We start from the raw sequence: 19,850 nt of genomic DNA, 5'->3' as shown, positions 1-19,850 counted from the left end.
GCATGTGAAGCATCTGGGGTAAACCATGGAAAGTTCTGTGGGGCCTGGGTGTGGAAAGGGAGCTGTGGTTTCGGTGCATTATTACATGACAGCTAGAGACTGAGTGTGAACGAATGTGGCCTTTGTTGTCTTTTCCTAGCGTTACCTCACACACATGAGGGGAGGGGGGGTTGTTATTTCATGTGTGGCGGGGTGGTGATGGGAATGAATAAAGGCAGACAGTATGAATTATGTACAAGTGTACAGGGGGTGACTGTATTATTGACTGGTTGGTAAGGTTATTTAATATATGTATGACTCATGGTGAGGTGCCTGAGGATTGGCAGAATGCGTGCATAGCGCCATTGTACAAAGGCAAAGGGGATAAGAGTGAGTGCTCAAATTACAGAGGTATAAGTTTGTTGAGTATTCCTAGTAAATTATATGGGAGGGTATTGATTGACAGGGTGAAGGCATGTACAGAGCATCAGATTGGGGAAGAGCAGTGTGGTTTCAGAAGTGGTAGAGGATGTGTGGATCAGGTGTTTGCTTTGAAGAATGTATGTGAGAAATACTTAGAAAAGCAAATGGATTTGTATGTAGCATTTATGGATCTGGAGAAGGCATATGATAGAGTTGATAGAGATGCTCTGTAGAAGGTATTAAGAATATATGGTGTGGGAGGCAAGTTGTTAGAAGCAGTGAAAAGTTTTTATCGAGGATGTAAGGCATGTGTACGTGTAGGAAGAGAGGAAAGTGATTGGTTCTCAGTGAATGTAGGTTTGCGGCAGGGATGTGTGATGTCTCCATGGTTGTTTAATTTGTTTATGGATGGGGTTGTTAGGGAGGTAAATGCAAGAGTTTTGGAAAGAGGGGCAAGTATGAAGTCTGTTGTGGATGAGAGAGCTTGGGAAGTGAGTCAGTTGTTGTTTGCTGATGATACAGTGCTGGTGGCTGATTCATGTGAGAAACTGCAGAAGCTGATGACTGAGTTTGGTAAAGTGTGTGAAAGAAGAAAGTTAAGAGTAAATGTGAATAAGAGCAAGGTTATTAGGTACAGTAGGGTTGAGGGTCAAGTCAATTGGGAGTTAAGTTTGAATGGAGAAAAACTGGAGGAAGTAAAGTGTTTTAGATATCTGGGAGTGGATCTGGCAGCGGATGGAACTATGGAAGCGGAAGTGGATCATAGGGTGGGGGAGGGGGGTGAAAATCCTGGGAGCCTTGAAGAATGTGTGGAAGTCGAGAACATTATCTCGGAAAGCAAAAATGGGTATGTTTGAAGGAATAGTGGTTCCAACAATGTTGTATGGTTGCGAGGCGTGGGCTATGGATAGAGTTGTGCGCAGGAGGATGGATGTGCTGGAAATGAGATGTTTGAGGACAATGTGTGGTGTGAAGTGGTTTGATCGAGTAAGTAACGTAAGGGTAAGAGAGATGTGTGGAAATAAAAAGAGCGTGGTTGAGAGAGCAGAAGAGGGTGTTTTGAAATGGTTTGGGCACATGGAGAGAATGAGTGAGGAAAGATTGACCAAGAGGATATATGTGTCGGAGGTGGAGGGAACAAGGAGAAGTGGGAGACCAAATTGGAGGTGGAAAGATGGAGTGAAAAAGATTTTGTGTGATCGGGGCCTGAACATGCAGGAGGGTGAAAGGAGGGCAAGGAATAGAGTGAATTGGATCGATGTGGTATACCCGGGTTGATGTGCTGTCAGTGGATTGAATCACGGCATGTGAAGCGTCTGGGGTAAACCATGGAAAGCTGTGTAGGTATGTATATTTGCGTGTGTGGACGTATGTATATACATGTGTATGGGGGTGGGTTGGGCCATTTCTTTCGTCTGTTTCCTTGCGCTACCTCGCAAATGCGGGAGACAGCGACAAAGCAAAAAAAAAAAAAGTATATATATGTCTGTGTGTATATATTATGTATATGTTGAGATGTATAGGTATGTATATTTGCGTGCGGACGTGTATGTATATACATGTGTATGTGCGTGGGTTGGGCCATTCTTTCGTCTGTTCTTTGCGCTACCTCACTAATGCGGGAGACAGTGACAAAGCAAAATGAAAATAAAAAAATAAATAAGTAAAAAAGCCAGTCATGAAAATGATCTAAGCATGCCGTGGCAACTTTTTCTGAAAATAATACACTGTAAAATCCTCATATCATTTCATGTTCAAGATGATCTGGTGACATGCCATGCATGAACGAGGTACTTATCCAATTTCCATTTTCTAAAATGATTGTTATCCTCTTTTCAATTTCTCTCCCGTGATATGGCTCTGTATAACCTTGCTAGTGCCCTGCTCTTAAAATTTGTGATACAGCAAGAAGTGGGAAGAAAAGAGACAATAAGTATGCTATAAATGACCAAATTCAAGTGGTACAGTCTTACCTTGCACAACACACGGCCACTTCGTATATCTGAAAATGCCCAGTTATGATCACGGGATGCTGAAAGAAGGTAGTCACCAGTAGCATGAAGAGATAATCCAGTGACAGGTCCATCATGAGCACGAATTAGCTGTAACGTCTGAGAAGTGCCCACATTCCAAACACGGATCTGAGGAAACAAGCCCTTTAAGCACCTAAACAAAACATTCAATGGGGTGAATTTTAACCAAATCACCACAGTTTCTGTAAAGATGATAAAAAAAAACATTTAAGCACATAATTTCAACTTTTAACTCAGTCACTTTCAAAGGTACTTTCTTCACTTTTTGAATTTCTTATACTTAACCACATTTCATAACTTAGTAAGATAGCATCAAGAACAAATGAAAAATTGCTTCATTTGCAAACAATCCACTCTCTTGATGTTATGTACAACAAAATAAAAAACAGCTCCTACTGTTCACAGCCAAACCCCACAGACCAATCCACAGTTTCTTGACTACTTCATTTGCTCTAATTCAACCCACTGAAAGCATGTTGCCTTATATATAGTAAAACAACCTTGTTCAGTGTACCCCAAAAACACCTCTCTTCCTCCTGAATATTCATGCTCCAATACCCTAAAGCTTCGTTCACTTTAATTTTTTTCTCAGTTTTCTCCAAGAGAATTTGACTAAGAAAATTTTTTTAAAATTTCAAGTGTCAACTAAAATTATTTCAGCAATTGCATATAGCAGACCTAGAGGAAAAATTATGAAGTGAAGTAAATTGATGGATTATAAAACGATTATACCAGAAACTTGAACTTATGACATTTGTAAAATAATGCTTTCAAGACAAATAATGAAAGATATATTGAAAATATGTACAAGAGAGCAGAAGGAGGTGTTTTGAAATGGTTTGGTCACATGGAGAAAACGAGTGAGGAAAGATTGACAAAGAGGATATATGTGTCAGAGGTGGAGGGAACATGGAGAAGTGGGAGACCAAACTGGAGGAGGAAGGATGGAGTGAAAAAGATTTTGTGCGATCGGGGCCTGAACATGCAGGAGGGTGAAAGGCATGCATGGAAGAGAGTGAACTGGAATGATGTGGTATACCGGGGTTGACGTGCTGTCAATGGATTGAACTAGGGCATGTGAAGCATCTGGGGTAAACCATGGAAAGTTCGGTGGGGCCTGGATGGGGAAAGGGAGCCGTGGTTTCAGTGCATTATACATGACAGCTAGAGACTGAGTGTGAACGAATGTGGCCTTTGTTTTCTTTTCCTAGCGCTACCTTGCGCGCATGTGGGGGGAGGGGGTTGTCATTTCATGTGTGGCGGGGTGGCAATGGGAATGAACAAAGGCAGCAAGTATGAATTATGTACATGTGTATATATGTATATGTCTGTGTATGTATATATATGTATACGTTGAAATGTATAGGTATGTATATGTGCGGGTGTGGACATGTATGTATATACATGTGTATGTGGGTAGGTTTGTCCTTTTTTTCGTGTATTTCCTTGCACTACCTCGCTAACGCGGGAGACAGCGACAAAGAATAATATATAAAAATAAATGTACAAGAAGCAGATAATTAATCGTAAAACATTCAGTGTGCTTTGAAACAAACACTGAGGTCCTCAAGTAACATTCTACCCTGGACATGTCATTAACTCCAAGGCAAGCAGCACGATCATGTGATTGGTAGCTACAATAGGTACGTATCTTTCTTAGATAATCATAAACAAGAAGCCATCAGGAGAACAGATACAATAAATAAATTGTTTTGAATAACCATTAGGGAATAAAATATGTGAAATGAACAAATAGAGAGAAAAATAATTGTGAGCAACCTCCCTCAGAGAGTATGGCTTACAGGGCCTGCATTTGTACAGAAATGGGGGGAATATAACAAAAACAAAAAGAGCAGAAGAGAGATAACTGATTCACTACAGAAAATAAAGGAAGATTCATACACACACACACACACACACACACATATAACGGGAGAAAGAATACTTCCCACACATTCCTCATGTGTCGTAGAAGGCAACCAAAGGGAAAGGGAGCGGGGGATATAAAACCCTCCCCTCCCTGTATTTTAACTTTCTAAAAGGGGAAACAGAAGAAGGAGTCATGCGGACAGTGCTCATCCTCCTCGAAGGCTCAGATTGGGGTGTCTAAATGTGTATGGATGTAACCAAGATGAGAAAAAAAAAAAGAGATAGGTAGTATGTTTCAGGAAAGGAACCTAGATGTTCTGGCTGCGAGTGAAACAAAGCTAAAGGGTAAAGGGGAGGAGTGGTTTGGGAATGTCTTGGGAGTGAAGTCAGGAGTTGGTGAGAGGACAAGAGCAACGGAAGGAGTACCGCTACTCCTGAAACAGGAGTGGTGGGAGTATGTGATAGAGTGTAAGAAAGTAAACTCTAGATTGATATGGGTAAAACTGAAAGTGGATGGAGATAGATGGGTGATTATTGGTGCATATGCACCTGGGCATGAGAAGAAAGATCATGAGAGGCAAGTGTTTTGGAGCAGCTGAGTGAGTGTGATAGTAGATTTGATGCATGTAACCGGGTTATAGTGATGGGTGATTTGAATGCAAAGGTGAGTAATGTGGCACTTGAGGGAATAATTGGTGTACATGGGGTGTTCAGTGTTGTAAATGGAAATGGTGAAGAGCTTGTAGATTCGTGTGCTGAAAAAGGACTGATGATTGGGAATACCTGGTTTAAAAAGAGAGAGATATACATAAGTATACATATGTAATGGGAAACAGAAGAAGGAGTCACGCGGGGAGTGCTCATCCTCCTCGAAGGCTCAGAGTGGGGTGCCTAAATGTGTGTGGATGTAACCAAGATGTGAAAAAAGGAGAGATAGGTAGTATGTTTGAGGAAAGGAACCTGGATGTTTTGGCTCTGAGTGAAACGAAGCTCAAGGGTAAAGGGGAAGAGTGGTTTGGAAATGTCTGGGGAGTGAAGTCAGGGGTAGTGAGAGGACAAGAGCAAGGGAAGGAGTAGCAATACTCCTGAAACAGGAGTTGTGGGAGTATGTGATAGAATGTAAGAAAGTAAATTCTCGATTAATATGGGTGAAATTGAAAGTTGATGGAGAGAGGTGGGTGATTATTGGTGCATATGCACCTGGGCATGAGAAGAAAGATCATGAGAGGCAAGTGTTTTGGGAGCAGCTAAATGAGTGTGTTAGCGGTTTTGATGCACGAGACCGGGTTATAGTGATGGGTGATTTGAATGCAAAGGTGAGTAATGTGGCAGTGGAGGGAATAATTGGTATGCATGGGGTGTTCAGTGTTGTAAATGGAAATGGTGAAGAGCTTGTAGATTTATGTGCTGAAAAAGGACTGATGATTGGGAATACCTGGTTTAAAAAGCGAGATATACATAAGTATACTTATGTAAGTAGGAGAGATGGCCAGAGAGCGTTATTGGATTACGTGTTAATTGACAGGCGTGCGAAAGAGAGACTTTTGGATGTCAATGTGCTGAGAGGTGCAACTGGAGGGATGTCTGATCATTATCTTGTGGAGGCTAAGGTGAAGATTAGTATGGGTTTTCAGAAAAGAAGAGTGAATGTTGGGGTGAAGAAGGTGCTGAGAGTAAGTGAGCTTGGGAAGGAGACCTGTGTGAAGAAGTATCAGGAGAGACTGTGTACAGAATGGAAAAAGGTGAGAACAATGGAAGTAAGGGGAGTGGGGGAGGAATGGGATGTATTTAGGGAATCAGTGATGGATTGCGCAAAAGATGCTTGTGGCATGAGAAGAGTGGGAGGTGGGCTGTTTAGAAAGGGTAGTGAGTGGTGGGATGAAGAAGTAAGAGTATTAGTGAAAGAGAAGAGAGAGGCATTTGGACGATTTTTGCAGGGAAAAAATGCAATTGAGTGGGAGAAGTATAAAAGAAAGAGACAGGAGGTCAAGAGAAAGGTGCAAGAGGTGAAAAAAAGGGCAAATGAGAGTTGGGGTGAGAGACTATCAGTAAATTTTAGGGAGAATAAAAAGATGTTCTGGAAGGAGGTAAATAGGGTGCGTAAGACAAGGGAGCAAATGGGAACTTCAGTGAAGGGCGTAAATGGGGAGGTGATAACAAGTAGTGGTGATGTGAGAAGGAGATGGAATAAGTATTTTGAAGGTTTGTTGAATGTGTCTGATGACAGAGTGGCAGATATAGGGTGTTTGGGTCGAGGTGGTGTGCAAAGTGAGAGGGTTAGGGAAAATGATTTGGTAAACAGAGAAGAGGTAGTAAAAGCTTTGCGGAAGATGAAAGCCGGCAAGGCAGCAGGTTTGGATGGTATTGCAGTGGAATTTATTAAAAAAGGGGGTGACTGTATTGTTGACTGGTTGGTAAGGTTATTTAATGTATGTATGACTCATGGTGAGGTGCCTGAGGATTGGCGGAATGCGTGCATAGTGCCATTGTACAAAGGCAAAGGGGATAAGAGTGAGTGCTCAAATTACAGAGGTATAAGTTTGTTGAGTATTCCTGGTAAATTATATGGGAGGGTATTGATTGACAGGGTGAAGGCATGTACAGAGCATCAGATTGGGGAAGAGCAGTGTGGTTTCAGAAGTGGTAGAGGATGTGTGGATCAGGTGTTTGCTTTGAAGAATGTATGTGAGAAATACTTAGAAAAGCAAATGGATTTGTATGTAGCATTTATGGATCTGGAGAAGGCATATGATAGAGTTGATAGAGATGCTCTGTGGAAGGTATTAAGAATATATGATGTGGGAGGCAAGTTGTTAGAAGCAGTGAAAAGTTTTTATCGAGGATGTAAGGCATGTGTACGTGTAGGAAGAGAGGAAAGTGATTGGTTCTCAGTGAATGTAGGTTTGCGGCAGGGGTGTGTGATGTCTCCATGGTTGTTTAATTTGTTTATGGATGGGGTTGTTAGGGAGGTAAATGCAAGAGTCTTGGAAAGAGGGGCAAGTATGAAGTCTGTTGGGGATGAGAGAGCTTGGGAAGTGAGTCAGTTGTTGTTCGCTGATGATACAGCGCTGGTGGCGGATTCATGTGAGAAACTGCAGAAGCTGGTGACGGAGTTTGGTAAAGTGTGTGGAAGAAGAAAGTTAAGAGTAAATGTGAATAAGAGCAAGGTTATTAGGTACAGTAGGGTTGAGGGTCAAGTCAATTGGGAGGTGAGTTTGAATGGTGAAAAACTGGAGGAAGTGAAGTGTTTTAGATATCTGGGAGTGGATCTGTCAGCGGATGGAACCATGGAAGCGGAAGTGGATCATAGGGTGGGGGAGGGGGCGAAAATTTTGGGAGCCTTGAAAAATGTGTGGAAGTCGAGAACATTATCCCGGAAAGCAAAAATGGGTATGTTTGAAGGAATAGTAGTTCCAACAATGTTGTATGGTTGCGAGGCGTGGGCTATGGATAGAGTTGTGCGCAGGAGGATGGATGTGCTGGAAATGAGATGTTTGAGGACAATGTGTGGTGTGAGGTGGTTTGATCGAGTAAGTAACGTAAGGGTAAGAGAGATGTGTGGAAATAAAAAGAGCGTGGTTGAGAGAGCAGAAGAGGGTGTTTTGAAATGGTTTGGGCACATGGAGAGAATGAGTGAGGAAAGATTGACCAAGAGGATATATGTGTCGGAGGTGGAGGGAACGAGGAGAAGAGGGAGACCAAATTGGAGGTGGAAAGATGGAGTGAAAAGGATTTTGTGTGATCGAGGCCTGAACATGCAGGAGGGTGAAAGGAGGGCAAGGAATAGAGTGAATTAGAGCGATGTGGTATACAGGGGTTGACGTGCTGTCAGTGGATTGAATCAAGGCATGTGAAGCGTCCGGGGTAAACCATGGAAAGCTGTGTAGGTATGTATATTTCCGTGTGTGGACGTGTGTATGTACATGTGTATGGGGGGGGTTGGGCCATTTCTTTCGTCTGTTTCCTTGCGCTACCTCGCAAACGCGGGAGACAGCGACAAAGTCTAAAAAAAAAAAAAAAAAAAAAAACATATGTAAGTAGGAGAGATGGCCAGAGAGCGTGATTGGTTTATGTGTTAATTGATAGGCGTATGAAAGAGAGACTTTTGGATGTTAATGTGCTGAGAGGTGCAACTCGAGGGATGTCTGATCATTATCTTGTGGAGGTGAAGGTGAAGATTTGTAGAGGTTTTCAGAAAAGAAGCCAGAATGTTGGGGTAAAGAGAGTGGTGAGAGTAAGTGAGCTTGGGAAGGAGACTTGTGTGAGGAAGTACCAGGAAAAAGGTGAGAACAAAGGAGGTAAGGGGAGTGGGGGAGGAATGGGATGTATTTAGGGAAGCAGTGATGGCTTTCACTAAAGATGCTTGTGGCATGAGAAGCATGGGAGGTGGGCAGATTAGAAAAGGTAGTGAGTGGTGGGATGAAGAAGTAAGATTATTAGTGAAAGAGAAGAGAGAGGCATTTGGACGATTTTTGCAGGGAAATAATGCAAATGACTGGGAAATGTATAAAAGAAAGAGGCAGGAGGTCAAGAGAAAGGTGCAAGAAGTGAAAAAGAGGGCAAATGAGAGTTGGGGTGAGAGAGTATCATTAAATTTTAGGGAGGATAAAAAGATGTTTTGGAAGGAGGTAGATAAAGTGCGTAAGACAAGGGAACAAGTGGGAACATCAGTGAAGGGGGTTAATGGGGAGGTGATAACAAGTAGTGGTGATGTGAGAAGGAGATGGAGTGAGTATTTGAAGGTTTGTTGAGTGTCTTTGATGATAGAGTAGCAGATATAGGGTGCTTTGGTCGAGGTGTTGTGCAAAGTGAAAGGGTTAGGGAGAATGATTTGGTAAACAGAGAAGAGGTAGTAAAAGCTTTGCAGAAGATGAAAGCCAGCAAGGCAGCAGGTTTGGATGGTACTGGAGTGGAATTTATTAAAAAAGGGGGTGACTCTATTGTTGACTGGTTGGTAGGGTTATTCAATGTATGACTCATGGTGAGGTGCCTGAGGATTGGCAAACTGCTTGCACAGTGCCACTGTACAAAGGCAAAGGGGATAAAGGTGAGTGCTCAAATTACAGAGGTATAAGTTTGTTGAGTATTCCTGAGAAATTATATGGGAGGGTATTGATTGAGAGGGTGAAGGCATGTACAGAGCATTAGATTGGGGAAGAACAGTGTGGTTTCAGAAGTGGTAGAGGATGTGTGGATCAGGAGTTTGCTTTGAAGAATGTATGTGAGATATACTTAGAAAAGCAAATGGATTTGTATGTAGCATTTATGGATCTGGAGAAGGCATATGATAGAGTTGATAGAGATGCTCTGTGGAAGGTATTAAGAATATATGGTGTGGGAGGCAAGTTGTTACAAGCAGTGAAAGGTTTTTATCGAGGATGTAAGGCATGTGTACGAGTAGAAAGGCAGGAAAGTGATTGGTTCTCAGTGAATGTCGGTTTGCGGAAGGGGTGTGTGATGTCTCCATGGTTGTTTAATTTGTTTATGGATGGGGTTGTTTGGGAGGTAAATGCAAGAGTTTTGGAGAGAGGGGCAAGTATGCAGTCTGTTGTGGATGAGAGAGCTTGGGAAGTGAGCCAGTTGTTGTTCGCTAATGATACAGCGCTGGTGGCTGGTTAGGGTGAGAAACTGCAGAAACTGGTGACTGAGTTTGGTAAAGAGTGTGAAAGAAGGAAGCTGAGAGTAAATGTGAATAAGAGCAAGGTTTTTAGGTAAAGTAAGGTTGAGGGACAAGTCAACTGGGAGGGACATTTGAATGGAGAAAAACTGGAGGAAGTGAAGTGTTTTAGATATCTGGGAGTGGATTTGGCAGCGGATGGAACCATGGAAGTGGAAGTGAGTCATAGGGTGGGGGAGGGGGCGAAAGTTCTGGGAGCGTTGAAAAATGTGTGGGTCGAGAACATTATCTCGGAAAGCAAAAATGGGTATGTTTGAAGGAATAGTGGTTCCGACAATGTTATATGGTTGCAAGGCGTGGGCTATAGATAGAGTTGTGGGGAGGACAGTGGATGTGCTGGAAATGAGATGTTTGAGGCCAGTATGTGGTGTGAGGTAGTTTGATTAAGTAATGAAAGGGTAAGAGAGATGTGTGGTAATAAAAAGAGTGTGGTTGAGAGAGCAGAAGAGGGTGTTTTGAAATGGTTTGGTCACATGGAGAGAATGAGTAAGGAAAGATTGACAAAGAGGATATATGTGTCAGAGGTGGAGGGAATGAGGAGAAGTGGGAGACCAAATTGGAGGTGGAAAGATGGAGTGAAAAAGATTTTCAGTGATCGGGGCCTGAACTTGCAGGAGGGTGAAAGGTGTGCAAGGAATAGAGTGAATTCAAACGATGTGGTGACCAAACCATTTCAAAACACCCTCTTCTGCTCTCTCAACCACACTCTTTTTATTACCACACATCTCTCTTAACCTTACATTACTTACTCGATCAAACCACCTCACACCACATATTGTCCTCAAACATCTCATTTCCAGCACATCCACCCTCCTGTGGACAACACTATCCATAGCCCACACCTCGCAACCATACAATATTGTTGGAACCACTATTCCTTCAAACATATCCATTTTTGCTTTCTGAGATAATGTTCTCGACTTCCACACATTCTTCAAGGCTCCCAGAATTTTCGCCCCCTCCCCCATCCTATGATTCACTTCCGCTTCCATGGTTCCATCCGCTGCCAAATCCACTCCCAGATATCTAAAACACTTCACTTCCTCCAGTTTTTCTCCTTCAAACTTACCTCTCAATTGACTTGACCCTCAACCCTACTGTACCTAATAACCTTGTTCTTATTCACATTTACTCTCAACTTTCTTCTTTCACACACTTTACCAAACTCAGTCACCAGCTTCTGCAGTTTCTCACATGAATCAGCCACCAGCGCTGTATCATCAGCGAACAACAACTGACTCACTTCTCAAGCTCTCTCATCCCCAAGAGACTGCATACTTGCCTCTCTTTCCAAAACTCTTGCATTCACCTCCCTAACAACCCCATCCATAAACAAATTAAACAACCATGGAGACATCACACACCCCTGCCGCAAACCTACATTCACTGAGAACCAATCACTTTCCTCCCTTCCTACACATGCCTTACATCCTCGATAAAAACTTTTCACTGCTTGTAACAACTTGCCTCCCACACCATATATTCTTAATACCTTCCACAGAGCATCTCTATCAACTCTTATCATATGCTTTCTCCCGGTCCATAAATGCTACATACATTTCTAAGTATTTCTCACATATATTCCTCAAAGCAAACACCTGATCCACACATCTTCTACCACTTCTGAAAGACACTGCTCTTCCCCAATCTGATGTTCTGTACATGCCTCCACCCTCTCAATCAATACCCTCCCATATAATTTACCAGGATTACTTAACAAACTTATACCTCAGTAATTTGAGCACTCACCTTTATCCCCTTTGCCTTTGTAAAATGGCACTATGCAAGCATTCCTCCAATCCTCAGGCACCTCACCATGAATCATACATATATTAAATAACCTTACCAACCAGTCAACAAAACAGTCATCGCCTTTTTTTTTATAAATTCCACTGCAATACCATCCAAACCCGCTGCATTATCGGCTTTCATCTTCCGCAAAGCTTTTACTACCTCTTCGCTGTTTACCAAATCACTTTGCACATCACCTTGACCAAAACACCCTATATCTGCCACTCTATCATCAAACACATTCAACAAAACTTCAAAATACTCACTCCACCTCCTTCTCACATCACCACTACTTGTTATCACCTCCCCATTAGCCCCCTTTACTGAAGTTCCCATTTGTTCCCTTGTCTTACACACTTTATTTAACTCCTTCCAAAACATCTTTTTATTCTCCCTAAAACTGAATGATACTCTCTCACCCCAACTCTCATTTGCCCTCTTTTTCACCTCTTGCCTCTTTCTTTTATACATCTCCCACTCATTTGCATTAGTTCCCTGCAAAAATCGTCCAAATGCCTCTCTCTTCTCTTTCATTAATAATCTTACTTCTTCATCCCACCACTCACTACCCTTTCTAATCTGTCCACCTCCCACGCTTCTCATGCCACAAGCATCTTTTGCACAAGCCATCAATGCTTCCCTAAATGCATCCCATTCCTCCCCCACTCCCCTTACCTCCTTTGTTCTCACCTTTTTCCATTCTGTACTCAAGTGTCTCCTGGTACTTCCTCACACAAGTCTCCTTCCCAAGCTCACTTACTCTCACCACTCTCTTCACCTCAACATTCCCTCTTCTTTTCTGAAAACCTCTACAAATCTTCACCTTCGCCTCCACAATATAATGATCAGACATCCCTCCTGTTGCACCTCTCAGCACATGAACATCCAAAAGTCTCTTTTGCGCGCCTATCAATTAACACGTAATACAACAACGCTCTCTGGCCATCTCTCCTACTTACATACATATACTTATGTATATCTCTCTTTTTAACCCAGGTATTCCCAATCACCAGTCCTTTTTCAGCACATAAATCTACAAGCTCTTCACCATTTCCATTTACAACACTGAACACCCCATGTACACCAATTATTCCCTCAACTGCCACATTACTCACCTTTGCATTCAAATCACCCATCACTATAACCCGGTCTCGTGCATCAAAACCACTAACACACTCATTCAGCTGCTCCCAAAACACTTGCTTCTCATAATCTTTCTTCTCATGCCCAGGTGCATATGCACCAATAATCACCTATCTCTCTTCATCAACTTTCAGTTTTACCCATATCAGTCTAGAGTTTACTTTCTTACACTCTATCACATACTCCCACCACTCCTATTTCAGGAGCAGTGCTACTCCTTCCCTTGCTCTTGTCCTCTCACTAACCCCTGACTTTACTCCCAAGATATTCCCAAACCACTCTTCTCCTTTACCCTTGAGCTTCGTTTCACTCAGAGCCAAAACATCCAGGTTCCTTTCCTCAAACATACTACCTATCTCTCCTTCTTTCTCATCTTGGTTACATCCACACACATTTAGACACCCCAATCTGAGCCTTCGAGGAGGATGAGCACTCACCGTGTGACTACTTCTTCTGTTTCCCCTTTTAGAAAGTTAAAATACAAGGAGGGGAGGGTTTCTTAGCCCCCCGCTCCCGTCCCCTTTAGTCGCCTTCTATGACACGTGAGGAATGCATGGGAAGTATTCTCCCCCTATCCCTGGGGATAGGGGGAGAAACAATACTGCCCACGTATTCCCTGCATGTCGTAAAAAGCGACTTAAAAGGGTGGGAGTGAGGGGCTGTAAATCTTCCCCTCCTGTTTTACTTTCCAAAATAAGGAACTGAGAAGGGGGCCAAGTGAGGATAATTCCCCCTAAGGATCAAACATCTTTTCTTGATGCTACCTCTCATTCTCTCCATATGTCCAAATCATTTCAACACACCCTCTTCTGCTTTTTCAACCACATTCTTTTTATTACTGCACATCTCTTTTACTCTTTCATTACCTACTCCATCAAACCACCTCACACCACATATTGTCCTCAAACTTTTCATTTCTAACACATTTACCCACCCTGCACAACCCCATCTACAGGCCATGCCTTGCAACTATATAATTCTGTTGGAACTACTATTCCTTCAAACCAAAACCATTTTTGCTCTCAAAGATAACAGTCCCTCCTTCCACACATTCTTCATCACTCCCAGAACCTTCGCCCTCCTCTCCCACCCTTTGATTCAATTCCGCTTCCATGGTTCCATTCGCTGCTAAGTTCACTCCCAGATATATAAAATACTTCACTTCTTCCAATTTTTCTCTACTTAAACTTACATCCAAACTAACCTTCTGAGGTAAGGAGTTTACATATTTTTACTGTGTGACTCTGCTGCCAGCAAGAGGAAGGGCTCAGGTAGAAGAGTAATGGCACCTCCCAGTGCACCAGCTAACTCAAGGATTATCCCATCCCCAAGCAAATTTAAGGCATATTCCTCTTACTACACCAGTAAGAGCAAGGGCTCATGTGGTAGTGTATTGGCCCCTCCCAGTACACCAGCTATCTCAAGGATTGTCCTGTCCCCTACCCTTGAAGCAACCCATTAGGCAGTACGTTGCTGACTATAGCTGCCCATGGTGGTACTACTGTCCTGACTGAGGAGCATTAAGTGGTGCCCAGAAACATCTAACACTCTCCACGTCAGGAATGCTGGTCTTACTTTCTGTCTCATCAAAATGAGACTACCAGGCTAGTCCTGCCATCTTCTTACAAGCACCATACACCTAAACAAACCTTGCTTATTATCATTATTCTAATTTCCACATAAGTACTCTTGCTAATTCAAGTCCATTCAAACATTTAAAAGAATCATCATGAGAAAGTCTGTCAAATCTATGGCTCCTAGTCCCTGGTATCATGGGGTGCCTGACTCTATTGCCAATAAGAGGGAGGGCTCTGGCAGTAGTAATACTGGCTCCTCCCACGACCATTCCCTCTCTAATACACCTTCCTCTTTTCCTGTTCACTATACCACATTCGTAGTCTTTCTAGTAACCTTTCATCAGCTGAACATCATCTGTCTAGTACCTCTAATCCCTTACTTCTGTTTGCGCATAGTTGTCTAATGATGTTCTCACTGATCCCTTTCTCATATCTAACTATAACTTCCAATCTTGATTCCAGTTCAGAGGTGGTGTTTGTGATTATTCCATCAACACACCTGTTGCATGACTTAAGGACTTTGAGATTCCAAACTTTGATGTTTGGTGGCTCAAGATCTCTTTCCCTACTATTAAACTTTTCCTCTATTTTGCCTATTGATCTCCTAATTCTACAGATTTCATAACCTTATATGAATATCTAAACTCCTGCTATGAGACTGAATATCTCTCATCCACAAGCCGAGATCCTCTACCTCCAGGATTTCAACATTCACATTAGGGAATGGTTGAATTCCTCCCATATGGATGGATGGTGGAGGGATTGAAGCCCTCATGTTCTCCATTCTCAATGATTTTGAGCAAATTATATCCCACCCTACCCATTATTCTTGCCCATTAAAACCACTCTCCTAATATTCTGGATTTGTTTTTCATCTATAGTCCATCTCACTGTAAATATACAATCTTGCCCCCAATTGGTTCACCTGACCACACTCTGATAAATGTATTTACTCAACAGAATCCCTCCAGCAGCCCCTTCTAACTGACTGGAATAACTTACAAAACTTCTTTTCTGACTTTTTTTAGGGAAATTACTGTCTCCTAAGTGGTGATGCTTCTATCTTTGCCAAACCCATAGCAGAGGTTATTCCTGTGAGAATGGAAGCATTTATCCCCTCTTCCTCCAAGATAACCTCTTCATCCTTTCCTGTTCTGAGGCCATTCAGGCAAGGGATTAGGCCTACTGGGCTTGGAAAAACTCTCCTTCCGCTGGCTTCCATTCAGCTTTTATCACTGCCCATAATCGCTGCAAGCTCGTTATCCATGAGGTGAAGTGTTCCTTTATTCAAAGGAAGTGCAATACATCTCCTTGTCATCTGCTATATAGGTCTTTCTGGTCTTTAGCTAAGGGCATCTCTAACAACTTCTGTTGCTCTATCTTTCCTTTACTCTTCTGTTCTGCCGGTAGTATAGCCGTCTCTAACTCTACCCTAGAAGACTCTAACATTCCTTCACCTCCCTGATGCTCCTCTTACAAATACTATGCCCCTTCCTGTAATATCTTTTCAGACTGTCCAAAAAGTGCTTCTTTTTCTAGACTCAAGCAGGGCTTATGGCTTTATGGTATCTATCCCCATGTACTGAAAGAGTGTACCTCCGAATTTGCACTTGTGCTTGCTCTTCTGTTTCATTTGTCTTTAAAAACAGAAACTTTTCCTTCTTCTTGGAAGCATGCATTAATACATCCCATCCCTCATAAGGGTAACTGCTCTGACCCCTCTAACTACTGTCCTATTGCTTTGACATCTACCATTTCCAAAGTCTTTGAGTCCCTGCTCAATGCCCATCTCTTCTCTCTGATCACCAGTATGGCTTCCATAAGGTGACATCCACTGGTGATATTCTTTCCTAACTTACATATGTCTGGTCATCATCCATGAAAGATTTTGGGGGGGGTCATGTGTAGTTGCCCTTGAGATATCTAAAGCTTCTGACAGGGTGTGGCATTGGGGTCTCATCTCTAAACTCCCCTCATTTGGCTTTCCTTTCTCACTTTGCTCCTTCATATCTAGCTTCCTCTTTGGCCGATCTATCTCTGTGGTTATTGATGGATCAGCCTCCTCCCTTTTCTCCATCAATAGTGGTGCCCCTCAAGGTTCTGTTCTGTCCCCTACACCTTTTCTCCTTTTTTTCAACGATTTCCTATCTTTCACAAGAAACCAAATGCACTCATATGCTGACAACTCAACACTGCATTCACCCACATCCTTCAATTTTGCTCCCTCTTCTCTAACTTGATCTGCATCTTGTCTTGACACAGTTTCCTGAATAAACTCAGACTTGGACATGATATCTCAGTGGGGTAGACAAAATCTTAAGTTTAAAGCCTCCATTTCACAGTTTCTACCCATCTCTATCAAAAACTCCTCACAACTCTCGTCTCTCCTTTGATGGTTCTGTAATTCCACCTCTTGATGCAATGAACACATTTGGTATTACTGTAATATCCACTCTCTCTTGGAAATCCCACCTGATTAACTAAGTCTACTTCTAAGAAACTTGGTGTCCTGTTTAGATGTCGAAACTTCTTTTCTTCTGAACAGTTGCTCCGTTTATACAAGGGATTGATTTGTTCTTATATGAAGTACCATCTCTGCATCCTTGCTTGACAGAGTTGAGTCAAAAGTGGTCCAACTTATAAACTGTCCCCAGGGTAACTTCCAAACTTGACCCCCTTGCCATATGCCACAATGTCGGTTCACTTTACCTCTTCTACAGGTATTACTTTGGATTTTTCTACCACACCACCAGCTAGACCATGCAATATTTAGCAAGCTGCTGTATCACATGATTATTGTGTGGCTATCAGCAACTAAAAGGTGGGCCGTTTTGATACCTGCTTCTTTAACTACATGTCAAAGCTTTGGAACTCTCTACTTTCTCATGTCTTTCTAAACAGCTATGACCTGACACATTTCAAACAAGTTTTTTGCTTCCTCCAGAATTTGTAAATACTTTCCCTTGTCTTTTCTTTTCCTGTTTCATAATTCTCTCTACATTTCAACTAAGGCCTAGCCTTAAGGTGGACTTCTCTCTATGACTGGAACCTTCAACATTAGAAAAAAAGAAAAATTTTCTGGCTCTGAGTGAAACAAAGCTCAAGGGTAAAGAGGATGAATGATTTGGAAATGTCTCAGGAGTAAAATCAGGGGTTAGTGAGAGGACAAGAGCTAAGGAAGGAATAGCACTACTCCTGAAGCAGAAGTTGCAGGAGTGTGAGATAAGAGTGTACAAAAGTAATCTCTAGGTTGATATGGATAAAACTGAGAGTGAATGGCAAGAGATAGGTGATTAGCAGTGCTTGTACACCTGGCCATGAGAAGAAAGATCATGAGAGGCAAGTGTTTTGTAAGCAGCAGAGTAAGTGTGTCAGCAGTTTTGATGTAAGAGACTGGCTATTAGTGATGAATGATTTAAATGTGAAGGCAAGTAATGTGGCAGCTGAGGATATAACTGGGGTGCATGGGATATTATGGTGTAATATGTATTATGTGAAAATGGTGAAGAGTTTGGGGAGTTGTATGCTGAGGAAGGGCTGATGACTGGGAGGAGCTGGTTTAAAAAGAGATATACATCAATATGCACATGCAAGTGGGAGAGATGGTAAGCAGGCATTATTGGATTATGTATTAAATGATAAGCTCAGAGGGACAGCTGGTGGGATGTCTGATCCCTATCTTAAGAAGGCAAAGGAGAATATTTGTGGAGGTTTTCAAAAAGAAGAAACACTGTTGGGGAGATGAGTTGTAAGAGTAAGTGAGCATGGAAAAGAAACTTGTTTGAAGAAATACCAAGAGAGACTGAGTGTAGAACGGCAAAAGATGAGAGTAAATGAAGGGGTGTGGGTGAGGAATGGGGGGTATTTAGGGAAATGGTGATGGCATGTGCAAGAGATGCATGTGGCATGCAATAAGTGGGAGGTTGGCAGATAAGAAAGGGTAGTGAGGGGTGTAATGAAAAAGTAAAGTCGCTGGTGAAAGAGAAAAGGGAGGGATTTGTGTGGTACTTGAAGGAATGGATATCAAATGTTTGGGTGATGTATAAGAGAAAGCAGCAAGAGGTTAGAAGGAAGATGCTGGGGTTGAAAAAGAGGGCAAGTGAGAGTTGGGGTGGGTGACTATCAGTAAACTTTAGGGAGAATAATGTTGCTTCCCTTTCTTCTATAGATATTTCTTTGGTTTTTGCTTCTGAGAGCTGGCTACATGTGTGCCCCTACCACTAGCTACACCACACAATACTCAGCAACCTACAGCATCACATGGTTGTTGTGCGGCTGTTGGCAATTTAAGGGTGGGCCATGGGCTGCTTTTCTTTCCCTACACCTCAAAGCTTTGCAACTCTCTACCTTCTCATCTCTTTCTCCATAACTATGACCTGGTACTTTTTACAGGACAGATTTTTCACTTCCTCTAAAGTTCATAAATACATTACCTTCCTTTGTTTCCTCTTTTTCCTTTTCATTAACCTCTCTATGTTTCAATATGGTTTGGCCTTGATCTGAACTTTTGTCTGATTGGGGGAAAACTATCATTTAAGAAGTATTATATCCATCACCATATTTTTCAGGTTATTCCCACCTTTTGCATCTTATGTGCTATGACACCATGGTTACATATGTCAAATGTTTTTGCAAAGTCTGTGTAAAACACATCAGCATTTTTTTGTTTTCTAGAGCTTCAATAATCCTATCATAATGGTAAAGCAACTGAGACAGGCAAATTTTCTTGGCCTAAAATCATGTAGATTTTTCACTTCTATAAATTTTGTCAGCTTGGCTTTTGGAATTCTTTCAAAGATTTTAATGACATGTGAATGCTGGAGGCTGATAGTTTTTGGGATTGCTCTTCTTCCAGCTTTGTGGAATAGGGCAACATGTGTCAGTTTGACACTCTTGGGAATGATGCCGGAATCTAGACTTTTCCTCCAGACAATACTTAGTACACATGCTAAAGGTGTCTTGCATTTCTGTATGAAGACTGAGTTCCATGAGTTTAGGCAAGGGACTGAGCACATGGCCATGCTCTAAGTGGCCTCTTAAAATCTTGTGTTGCGGTGATATCTGTTATGTGTACACATGGGGGATTGCTGTTCAGGAAGATGTCTATTAGGTCATTCATTTTTCGTGATTGATTCATGTAGTCTTTTATGAACTTCACTTGTCTCTTTGCAGTCATCTGTAAATTTACCTTCTTCTGTTTTGAGTGGGCTAATGGAGTTTGTAGTTCCAGATTTGCAGTTTGCATATTAGTAAAATTATTTTGGGTATTTCTTGTGGAGGAAAAGATAAAGAGTTGTAGAGGTTTCAAAAAAAAGAGAGATTGTCTGGGAGAAGAGTGGTGAGAGTAAGTGAGCTTGG

At 42.1% G+C, this 19,850-nt stretch overlaps 1 protein-coding gene across 1 annotated transcript in view; it reads right to left on the bottom strand.

The window, feature by feature from the left end:
• Positions 1-19,850, bottom strand: part of Prp19 (pre-mRNA processing factor 19) — a 241,755-nt gene that overhangs the window by 98,407 nt on the left and 123,498 nt on the right. Inside the window, exon 8 of the mRNA XM_071665386.1 lies at positions 2,376-2,543. Within this exon, the coding sequence (XP_071521487.1) occupies positions 2,376-2,543 (168 nt within the window). The remainder of the gene's footprint in view (positions 1-2,375; positions 2,544-19,850) is intronic.

The sequence above is a fragment of the Panulirus ornatus genome, chromosome 10 (assembly GCF_036320965.1).
Source record: "Panulirus ornatus isolate Po-2019 chromosome 10, ASM3632096v1, whole genome shotgun sequence".
Taxonomy (NCBI): Eukaryota; Metazoa; Arthropoda; class Malacostraca; order Decapoda; family Palinuridae; genus Panulirus; species Panulirus ornatus.
This window is presented reverse-complemented; position numbering and strand designations above follow the sequence as displayed.